At 44.1% G+C, this 12,434-nt stretch overlaps 1 protein-coding gene across 1 annotated transcript in view; it reads right to left on the bottom strand.

The window, feature by feature from the left end:
• mtus1b (microtubule associated tumor suppressor 1b) overlaps window positions 1-12,434 on the bottom strand; it is a 72,286-nt gene that overhangs the window by 39,845 nt on the left and 20,007 nt on the right. The window contains exons 7-8 of the mRNA XM_063219882.1: window positions 10,701-10,865; window positions 8,802-8,894 (exon numbers count right to left, since the gene is read on the bottom strand). Of these exons, the coding sequence (XP_063075952.1) occupies window positions 8,802-8,894; window positions 10,701-10,865 (258 nt within the window). The remainder of the gene's footprint in view (window positions 1-8,801; window positions 8,895-10,700; window positions 10,866-12,434) is intronic.

The raw sequence follows: 12,434 nt of genomic DNA, 5'->3' as shown, positions 1-12,434 counted from the left end.
CTAATGCACAGGAACACGGCCTGACAAATATGGTGTGAGACAAGTACGGCAGTCTGGAGGCTACCTATAAGATCGGAACAATTTTGCAAACCAGCATGACATTTCCCAGACCACCTAGTTTTGAGACAGACAACCAAGAATTAGGCAAAAAGCATACAATAGTGTGTGTGTGTGTGTGTGTGTGTAGTCTGTAGTCTGTAGTCATATCTACTGGATATGTTTCAGCTGTATGCACCAACTAGGTCACTAAGGTCAACGGAGAAGAATTTGCTGGTGATTCCAAAAGTCAAAACAAAGTGTGGAGAGGCAGCCTTTAGCTTCTATGCTTCAAAGCTTTGGAACCAGCTTCCAGATGACATAAAAAATGCACCCACTATTGATAGCTTTAAATCTAGACTCAAGACAAAGCTGTTCTCAGATGCTTTCCCCTAGCTTAAATTACTTATTCTTATTATTTTTATTTTTTATTTAATTTGTTTCATTTTATTTTATTTTATTATTATTTTTACCTTATGTTTTATCTTAATGTTTTTAAATGCTTTTTGACTCTAATTCATTTCCTTCTTTCTTCCCTGTTTCCTTTCATTTACATTTGTTAACTTTGTGAAGCACATTGAGTTGCACCTGTGTATGAAATGCGCTATATAAATAAACTTGCCTTGCCTTGCCTTGTGTGTGTGTGTGTGTGTGTGTGTGTGTGTGTGTGTGTGTGTGTGTGTGTGTGTGTGTGTGTGTGTGTGTGTGTGTGTGTGCGTGCGTGGTGCGCGTGTTCGTGCGTGTGTGTGTGTGTCTGCACGTGACAGCGTTTCATACACCCAGATAGGTGTTGCACAGAGTGGGCATCCTGGTATGAACCATCAGTGACTAAAGCCTGAGCTAACCCATATTCCGCTTTGCTGGCTGCACAACTAGGTCTCTAAACCTTTACAGACGGAGCACGTTTCACATCTGGCCACGTGAGCTGCCTGTAGGCCTACTGGGGAAATGATGACAGTCTAACACACACGCTTTACACATTTCTAAATTTAGAATTTGAAAATGAATTACTGCATTTAATACTACATTTAACATACAACACTGTAGTCAGACACACCATTACTCTTAGCTCATACAAATACACAAATACACACACACGCTTGCACTAACGCACGCACGCGCACACACACGGACGCATGCACCCACAAACGCATGCATGCACGCACGCACGCACGCACGCTTGTACCCACACATGCACCCACACACACACTAGTACGCAGGCATACATACACGCACGCACGCACGCACACAGTGAGGAGTAGGCTTCTATTTGAGGAATGGCACATGGTGCCCAGTAGGCATGGGCAGTGCTGGAAATGGCACTGCAACCACAGGCTGTCTTCACCCAGCCAGCCCCCTTGTGGAGGCACTCATGCCTGAGAATACACACACACACACACACACACACACACACACACACACACACACACACACACACACACACACACACACACACACACACACACACACACACACACACACACACACACACACACACACACACACACACACAAACAGCTCTTTGTAAACAGCCGCATTGAGAGACGACAATGATGAATCGGGTACAAATGTCACGAATGTCGGGATAGAGCAAAGAGAGTTAAGAGGGAACAGGAGATGGGAGAGGAAAAGGGGGAAAGAGGGGAAGAAAGTAGGAGCTAGAAGAGAGATGTTTTGTAGAGTAGGTCAACAGACCTGCGTGGAACACCACGGTGTTCTTCTTGCATCCTGGCAGTAGCTGGAGATTCCGGAATAGTCCCTTGGCAGTCAACTTCACATGGAAGTTGGAGAGTGAGAGTCTCGGAGACCACAACATGTTTGTGTGTTCTTGAGGGAATGTCAGACACAAGTCCAAGAAATGTCCAATATTAAAAAAGAGAACGAAAATTTCGCACCAAAAAAATCAGAGAACAATTAAATGAAGAGAAAAATTTAAAAAGACGACAAAAACACAGTAGAAAAGGGACACGGACCAAGATATGTTCCCCTCAAAAAAACACTACAGTTGCTTTGCCATCACATTATAAAACCCAGATTGGCAGAGAGCAAAAAGTGTGGGGAGGATCAATTCCAAAATGGGAAGAGAATAAAAAAGAGAAAAAAAGGAGAATTCTATTGAAAAACACGGTCTCTGTGATGTCCAGGTGTCTCTTTTGCGCGGGAACCTGATTGAGATGGAGCGGCGAGACTGAGCTCCACTGACGACGGCAGTGCTGAAGATGATGAGTAGAAGATGCTCTCCTAGACCGCAGCCATGAGAGAACCGGCAGGGAATCCTCTAGCACAGCGCTCACTCACACGCTCACACGCAAGCCTCCACACAGACAAATGCACACACACATACAAACACACACACACACATACACAGACACACTCACACACAGCCACGCGCGTTGGGGAAAGTAGGCAAGATAATCCTCTCTGCCACCCTCGTAGAAATCCTCAATTATTTTCTGTCCGTTAGCAAATCACACACAGATAAAGCTGTGCTTTAGCATCCCTTCGTTGCCGTGCTGAGACCAACCCATTCGCACGCACACACACAGAAACGCACATATGCAGTCAACACTCACACAGAGCAAGTGATGCTCGGAGGCATCGGGGGGTGGAGGATGCAGAGCGGGAGCAGAGGAGAGAGAGAGGCTGAGGAGAGGGGAGGAGCGTACTACACACAGAAGGGAGGGGGCGGGCGTGTGTAGAGTCATCTCTCCCCCCTCTCTCCTGTTTAGCATGAAAAAGGAGGGGGAGGAACAGCGAAGAGCAAGGTGGGGATGTTGGACACCAGTGTCTGCTGTCAAGGTTACATCGTATGATATGCAATGAAAATGGAACAGCGGTGTATTAACATTTCCTATCTTATATTATTATAATCCTATGTTATTCCTATATTACTACTATCTTATTTTATTTAGATCACATAGAATCTGTAACCTTTAGGGCAGCCAGCGCAAGGCCAGAAATGCACACAGAGACTAAGATTCAGAATGTAAATAAAAATATAACAGAATTTTCAAACATGCTTTTCCATTTGATTTTATTTTTTTGCCTGAATTTGTTGCATTTGTGCGTTTTTGCTTCAAACACCATCTCTCATCTCTGCCCTTTTGTCTTCTCTCTCTCGAGCAGGTGCAATGCTGAGCTCATTCTGAGATTTGTGTGTGTGTGTGCGTGCGTCTGTGTGTGTGTGTGTGTGTGTGTGTGTGTGTGTGTGTGTGTGTGTGTGTGTGTGTGTGTGTGTGTGTGTGTGTGTGTGTGTGGTTGGGGGGGGGTTATACATGAGCCCTGCGGTGCACAGTAGGATTACAGCAGCGGGAATCTGTCAATGGCTGTCTTTGTCACCAAGACAGACAGAGAAAGCACAAGAGTGAAAAGAGAGGGGGAATAAAAGAAAGGGAAAACAGAATGAGAGAGAGCGAGAGAGAGAGAGAGAGAGAGAGAGAGAGAGAGAGCGAGAGAGAGAGAGAGAGAGAGAGAGCGGTATTTGTGTGTTGGGCGGGGGCAGTTTAGTTAGCACACATGTCCAAGAATATTGATGAGTAGACTCTGGCACTGTTGAGTAGCATGTTGCCCATTGATGTAGCTGAACTGAGGAGGAGGGGGAACACCGGAACTAGAGCTGTAAATAAATAATCATTGAAATGTATCGATATATCGCAATATAATCTGATGATTGAATCTAATCGCAACAAATCGTGGGGCATTCTAGTATTGAAAACAATCGAATCGCTAGCTTCTGCCCAATGTCTCTGGCTCCATAACATAATAGAAGGGGAAAAGTAATTGGGAAAAATTCAAATCGAATCGTATCGTGGGGCATTCTTGAGTAAAGAAAATAATCGAATCGCACCGCATTGAATAATAAGATATCGATATTGAATCGTATTGTCACAGAGGCTGTGATTTACACCCCTAACCAGAACCAGTGCAGGTCCTAATGTGAGGGAGAATACTCTGTAGACATTCAAGGAGAATGAAGTGTCTTAGATAGACAAAGTAAAATGTCATTCTGGGTTGCAGCTCGTCAGAGAATATAGACACCATGTACTAACCCTGTCAAGGCATGGTACATAGCGCACACACCCACAAACATACACACGCCCACACGCAAAACACAAACATCTCTCTCTGACTGCCAAACACACAGTCAATCATATTCACATACACAATCTGGACCAAGTATTCATAACTCATCTCGTTCCAGCTCGGATCGCAGGCACTTCAGGAGAAGGCCACGGCAGCACTTTCCAAATGCTAATGAAAGCCATCTGGAGGCTCAGCCACACATCACATCCCTCAGCTCCCAGCCCTCACCTCTCAGCTCTCAGCTCTCAGGGCCAAGGCTTCAGAGCATCTCTCTCAGACACAGAGAGCGCAAGAGAGCGAGCGGGGAGAATGGGAGATGGACTGCAAGTGAAATGGAAAGCCTGCCATGCTTGTTTTCATGTGATTCAATTTGGACATGAGAGGAAGTGTTGAGATTCAAAAAGAGAGAGGAACAGGAGGAGAAAGAAATAGGTTAGAGTAGACAGAGAGTGAGAGGATCTGGGATGAGATAGTGTTTGGAAAAAGGTAGACTTGTGAATTTGATGTAGACAATTTGGTGGAGATGAAGACAACGCATGCAAAGAGTGAAGGTGTTTGTGTAAGGGATGTGCTAGCACTGAGGTCTGGCGTGTCTTGATTTGAGCCCCTGTATTATCTCTGATGATGCCAGACAGAAATCACTGACTGTGGGATTGTGTGCTGGATTCAGAGATTAGGAGACAGGTAGTTCATAGAACATAATCCCCCAACTCCCCTCTCTCCCTCGCACACACAGTTACGCACGCACAGTCACGCACGCACAGTCACGCACAGAGGCCTCATTTACATCAGACATTTAATTCAGAATGAACTCACTTTAATTCTGAATGAAGCTTAATTCTGCTTTGAAAACGTCATGTAAACACGGAATTAAATTAAAAATCAAAGTAAACTCGACTGATCAAAAACGTCATGTAAATGTAGCCAGTGACACACACACACACTAATCAAAAACGTCATGTAAACCAGTGACACACGCACGCACGCACGCATGCACGCAGGCACGCACGCACGCACGCACGCACGCACGCACGCACGCACACACACACACACACACACCAGCCTGATCTCCAAAAATTCCGTGCTCCTGGACACGGATGTTAAGGACACAAAATCCGTGTCCAGGAGCACGGATTTTGCCAAAATTCCGTGCTCCTGGACACGGAATTGTTTTCCGTGCTCCTGGACACGGAATTGTTTTCCGTGATGAGCACACGGAAGTGCTTTCTATAGGCTATTACCACAGCACTGTGTTAACTCTATCATTAGAAAATACATACCAAATGCTAATCCAAAACAAAATAATGCTATAGCAATTTAAATTGTGCCCTGACCAAAACATTCCCTAACCTTAACCTGTCATTTAAGACATATCTTTGAGAAATACCTTTTCCAGTTGGTTGCTAGGTTATCAAACTCATATAATGAATGAAAGAAAACTAACTGTGCCCAGACCAAAACAAACCCTAACCCTAACCTGTCAGTAAGAAATGTTTTTTTTTTAGACAAAATATTTGAAATTAGAGTATAGAGAGCACTTCTGTGTGTCCATCATGGAAAATAATTCCGTGTCCAGGAGCACGGAATTTTGGCAAAATCCGTGCTCCTGGACACAGACTTTGTGTCCTTAACATCCGTGTCCAGGAGCACAGAATTTTTGGAGATCATGTTACACACACACACACACACACACACACACACACACACACACACACACACACACACACACACACACACACACACACACACACACACACACACACACACACACACACACACACACACACACACACACACACACACACACACACAGTATATATAACCACAGAAACACTGCCTCCAGATGCAAAAAATACAACAACACAACTCTTATTTCATTACTCATCTAACTGCATTGCATCTATTATTACACCCCAAGCTAACAAGCAATGAAACATGTCTCTAAGCTACACAATCTATACTAAGCTTTACAATAGATGTACTATCACTACAGACAAGGCTCTTGTGCCAACATAATGGGTCAACTCCAAAAAGTCAACCCAAAGCTTTAAACAGCTCCTAAAGGCATTCACCCTTCACCATCCATATGCCATGCTTGAGGCCAAGCCCTACCAGCCAGCAGGTGCCAGGCAGGCCAGGGGGCCTCAGTGGTAAGCACAATAGCAGCACATGCTGCTCTGAACAGCAGAAACAAAGGAACAGCTTTACCCCCCATACTCATACAGTACACAGAGATCTTAACTCGCACTCACCATTAAACAAAACCAAAAACATTCAAAATCATTTCTCCTGTAAATCAAACCTTTATATTTACGTGTACCTCCGCCAAGGAGGTTATTTTTCCGGTCGCGTTGGTTTGTCTGTTTGTTTTTTGTCCGTATGTTTGTTTGTTTGTTTGTCTGTCTGTCTGTCTGTCTGTCTGTCTGTCTGTCTGTCTGTCTGTCTGTCTGTCTGTCTGTCAGCAGGATAACAGCAGGAGAACAGATTTGGCTGAAATTGTGTGGAGTTGTTTAAAGGGACCCAAGGAACAAATTCTGGTGGTGATCCGGATCACAAACCGGAACCAGGACTTTTAAAAATATTCTTCACCATTGTTAGTGTACAAATCTAGATGTCCCTAGTGAACGCAAATTGAACTGCGGGACAGGGCGAATGTTGACATACCAGTTTTTAACTTCACAAAAATCGGGTGTAACATAGTCAAATGGTCTAACAAACAGCTTCCTTGGCGGAGGTCTGCACTCTCAGAGTGCATTCCAGTTTTGTCATCTGTTCAGCACCAACTATCACAGTACAGTTAGTCCAGGAGAGAATTGGGTTTTTTTTTGCATAAAACTAAAAAGACGACTTTGTTCATGCAAACCATAATTCCCATCATTTCAACCTCTGCCTTCAGAAGTGTGGCATCTGGGTCAAAGGAAGGCGGCAAGGAAGAGTATTTCAAGTTCATGAGAATTTGAATCAACTGTATTGATTTACAACAGTGGTGACTTACTTTCACCTTTTCTGAGGTTCCCAAAAAACTTTTATTAAGCAGAATAAAGAGAGTGAAGAGAGGACAGGACAGTCCCACAATAGGTGGGTGAGAGAAAAGCACATGAAACAGGAGCCTCTCGGGGAGGCAAAGTCAAGGAGGTGAGCAGAGCAGCATGCATTCAACACAAGCCCTCTCAAACACAGAGAGCGGAAGAGAGCGGCGAGGAATGGGACATGGACTGCAAGTAAAAAAAGAAAGCCTGCCACGCTTGTTTTCATGTGATTAAATTTGGAAGTGTTGAGAAAAAGAGAGAGGAACAGGAGGAGAAAAAATAGGCCGCTGCATTGCTGCACAGTGAGTCCTGTGGCGCTAATCACATCATGGTAACTGGATTGGGGGGGTTTTGTTGTGATGGGCCCAAGCACTGGCACAGGGGTGGTTATGGGGTAGGGGTGTGTGCGCAAACGGGGGAAGCTCACAATTATGATATGTTTGTCTGCACTAGCAAACTGCAACATTGGCCCAGAGATGCAATTATAACGCAATGAGCCCCACAACAAGTTCCCAGGAGACAGAAACAAACTTCCCTCCAGCGTGTTGCGTAACAGCTGCTTGGAGCTCCACCGACCTATTAAACGGGCTTTCACTGGGGAGCAGGGAGAAAGCAATGGATACATAACATGTGCAGTACGCTGAGACAGGGCTGGACTGGCCATCTGGCATAGCGGTCATTTCCCGGTGGGCCCGGCACCCTAGTGGGTCCCTTTTTTCAGAAATGTAAAACAAATATTTTTCATATATTTCAGCAAAAAAAGTGCCCAGGCCCCGTTTCTCCCCCAGTCCAGCCCTGCACTGAGACGTGTGTCTGTCTGGGCATCGGCCATGTCACAGCAGCTGCGCGTAATAAACACAGTGATATGATACAGGAGATATTTTATGATTGACGACTTCACCCCTGACAAGTTAAATCAGCAGGGGTCAGAGAAGAGAGGAAAAAAGCAAATAAGGACCCAGATAGATGAGAGAACAGTTGCCAGAGAAATATCAAAACTTCACCATGTATTTTACTGAGTTGACCACCAATACAGATGAAGAAACTACTGAAATAGAGATTAAGTAAATAGAAGGAGAAGGATTTCTGAGCGCTCTTGTTCTCCAACTCTGTAGACTCCAAACTGTAGGTGCTCTTGAAGTAAGAAGACCACAGTCCTTTCATTTAGAGCGTGGTGGCACTAGGGCCGACTTCAGGCAACTCCACAGGTCGACAAGGACTGTTACTATAAAAAAACTTTTTTATCTGGGGCATAGTAACAGGTAAAACCAGTTTCAACCCACACTGGGTCTTCATCAGGACATGCAAAGGAGGAGTCAATTTGGAGACCTATTCATCAGTTCAGAGGGTCACATGGTTACCTCGGTGACATGACATGACCTTTCAGAAATTTTTTAAAAAAATGTAAAGTCCCTGATGAAGACCCAGTGTGGGTTGAAACCGGATGGCGTTTTTACCTGTGTTACTATGCCCCAGATAAAATAAAAGGTTTTTAATAACAGTCCTTGTCGACCTGTGGAGTTGCCTGAAGTTGACCCTAGTGCCACCACGCTCTAAGAGAGATAAAGTAAAATCTGTACACATAAGAAGATGACACAGAGACATAGACATGCGCTGACACATGAAGCCGTTTCAGTTTAGTCATGCCCTTACCCATGGTGGCGGAGGAGGTTCTGTGGGGTCGAGTGGATGGGTTTCTCTGCAGGGCACTCGGGGCTGGCTTGGCTTGGGCAGGTGTCTTCAGACCTAAAGCCACGCAGGGGAAATAGTCAAGGTCCATGTTGGCATGAGTGCAGCTTCACTGGTATGTTAAGATAAAGGACTAAAACTAAAAGCTGACAGTTTCTATTCTAAGGCCTGGGAGTGCTTCAACTGCTGCCATCTACCCATCAATGCCTAGGCCAGGGGTGGTAAACCTCGAGGGCCACTGAATTTTATAAACTCCTCCAAGGGTCGCACTATGAACAAAAACTAGGATTCCCCCCCCGGCATTTAAGGCCTATATTGAAGGCGAACACCTTTACAACAGACCCCACCTTCACTAGGTCCCCTGAAAATACAGTATAAGTTAATAGTATTGCAAATGTAATTTCTAACATTTCTTTGCAAAACATGTCATATTTTATGTGCATATTATAAATAGATTATAACTGGGTGCTGAATCCCAGATAAAATATAGATGAATAAAGGAACACATCAACATCCCAGTGGCAAAAGAATATCTAAAGTGTTGAAGTAACTTAAGTTTATAGCACCATTCTAAAAGTTTCGTTTCATATTTTTAATTACAGTACATCATATGTGGCACAAGTTTACCTCTACCTCTTCGTTCAAGAGTCTGAAGCACAACCATTGAATCTAAATGTAAAATGTGATGAATTAGGAAAAACCTTCAGATAACTGTCATCACTTGGCCCTGACATATGAACCATTTCAGACATAGTAAATAATGATTGTTGTGCCTGAGCTCCAACAACGATTACTGGGTAGAAACCTGAGGGAATCAATTACCCTCCCAAGCGAGTACAGTAAACACAGACACATGCCTGAGCCACACACATGCTTGCCATTACAACAACTGCCATAAAAAACAAAACACTGATGAAACGCTATGCAGAACAAAACACTAAGGCTTTGGCTTTGAGACTGAGGTATAAAAGTTAGAAGCATGGCATGCTGTGCCGTTCTCTGGTACTAATCAGTCAGGTTCTCCCTTCCAGTGAACAGCCCCATTAACTAGAGTAGTGTTTCTCAACCAGGGGTACGTGTACCACTAGGGGTGCGTAAGCACACTGCAGGGGATACTTGGAAACATGTAAAATGAATGGAGCATAGTCACATTAGGATTGGAGAAGAGACATAGAGCACGAGTGCAGGGGTACATGGTAAAACAAAAAGGCTTAGGGGGTACGCAAGACAAAAAAGGTTGGGAAACACTGAACGAGCGAAGGCTAAGCCCATCAGAGACGTAATCAGGCCCTGAGTGAGTTCCTTGAGGATGCATTAGAAGTGTGCAATTAAGCATGGCATTGATTAGAGGGGGGGTGCCATGAAAACATTCATGACGGTAGGACGTTTAATAAGTTCAGCATAATAGTCCTTTTCAATGGCCCCCTGTGTAATGATTAATGGGGATATTACATTTCCTCACTCGACGTCATTGTTTTTTTTTCTACTACTTTCCTTTCACACATTTGTAATGAGAAATTCTTTCCATTCAGTGCAAATAAGCTTAAATCTCTCTAAATACTCAGGCATTATGTGCCAGTCACACTTAGGGCCCCAAACTACTTCAACATCAGCAGGACTCTAAATTAACTTTTTTTCATCACCAGCCAAATGGCTAGTAGATGTTAATCTTACTGGCCAAACACACACTCACTACGTAATGGGTCAAAGTGGCTCAAAGTGGCTTCTAATAGCCAAATTGAAATTTCACCAGCATTTGCACGGTTGGCATGTGTTAATTTAGAGTCCTGGACATCAGTATCTGCAGGCCTGTGTGTAGGAGCAGTGACTGCATGTCTCCAACTGTGCAAATTTCACACCCACCTATTAGCGAGCTTTTGCCCAGGAGAGAGGTGGAGCGGGTTCGCATGGCCACAGGTTTGGTGCTGGTGAGGGCCTTGTTTGGAACTGGTGTGTCCACCGAGGGTGAAGGGCGACTTGGTCTCTCGTCCGAACCCTGAGTCTTGGCACAGGCATTGGAGGATGGACCTGAGGATAATGGATCATAAAATTATATACAGTGTGTGGAAAGAGTAACAACATCATAGTTTATGAAAATAATGTGTGTGTTTCTGTGTGTGTCTGTATGCGTGTGCGTGTGCGTGTGTGTGTGTGTGTGTGCGTGCATGTGTGCATGCGTGCGTGTGTGTCTTAGATATCTCTCCAAATCACTTGCGCCACCCACCCACCACTGTGATGTCGGTATGCCCAAGAAGACTAATCAAAGACTAAGCTAATGTTTAAATGGCATCCATGATTGTGGTCATTAGAGAGCAATTAGTTAGCTGATTACTGTACAGATAAACATACATAAACATCATTAGAGACCTCCTGGCAAAACAATCACACAAGCCCAATCAGCCTTTGAATCTGAGGCCTTTGTATCAGACCATTATGACAATTACAGAGGCCATATACTTCTTAAAACAACCTCTGGCTCATTTGGAACCCCCCCTCTTGGCCTTCCCTTCTTTGCCTAGAATACAGGTTGCCTGGATACCACCTGACCTGGTCACAAGTGAGATTAGTCTTTCAGATCGAAACGATTGTGTAGAGCTACAAGCTGTATGGGAGTTCCCAGGCTAGAATGCAGGGAGTTCAAGACCACCCTCAGAAGGACTTACTGCATATAAGCATGACAACACCATTATCCACTATCTGTGCAATTTTACTGACATCAAATGGAAAAAGTGCAACAGAGTTGTACAGACTGCAAGAATGGGATATAAACATAGATCTGTAGTTGTTGTACTTGGGTGAATGAATTGAAATAATAAGAAAAGGCATAAAAATGTAGAAAGTAAGAGGTTAAAACAAGGGGCAGTTAAATTGGGCATAGAACATATATTGAGAATGAGATCTACAGGGATTAATTAGTGAACTGTTCTGATGCTTCTTAAGGAAGAAAAATCCGCACTCACAAACTGCGTCTCATTATTTATTTATATTACCACCATGTCCAGTTTGTGAGTGCGGATTTTTCTTCCTTAAGTTGATCCATTTTTATCGCGCACCCAAAGACTTTCATTTTTCCAAGAAGTTGAGCGCGTCCTTTGCCTAAACTGTTCTGTTGCTTCCCCATTACTAACCTTTTTCTTTGTGCAATTCTCTACCATTCTCTCTTACTTCACCTCATACTAACGACGACAACATTTTGTCTGCAGTAGCCATCAAAAAAAGTCTTTGGCACAGCAGCTCAGAGGTTACAGATGCAGATCCAAAATACAAACACAAAAAAGAAAAAAATAGAGACAAACAGAAAACACCTTTCTGCTTACTGTTTGGATTGCAAGGTAAGCTAAACAACCTACTCTCCACACTGAAGCACATCAAACTGTGGCGTGCGTGCAGCTGAGAGCTGGCTGGACATTGATCTATAGACTTGTTGATGGCCAAATCCTTGAGTGGCCATTGACTCTACTCAGCTGAGGAAAACACAACAGCTGCAGCCGCAAATCACTGGAACTTCAAAAAGGAGCCGCTTGCTACTGCATCCCTTGACACCGCTCAACTACACACACAACTCTATCTCTATCAGTCTCAACAACCCTCTGGCAG

This window comes from Engraulis encrasicolus, chromosome 16 (genome assembly GCF_034702125.1).
Source record: "Engraulis encrasicolus isolate BLACKSEA-1 chromosome 16, IST_EnEncr_1.0, whole genome shotgun sequence".
Lineage (NCBI taxonomy): Eukaryota > Metazoa > Chordata > Actinopteri > Clupeiformes > Engraulidae > Engraulis > Engraulis encrasicolus.
This window is presented reverse-complemented; position numbering and strand designations above follow the sequence as displayed.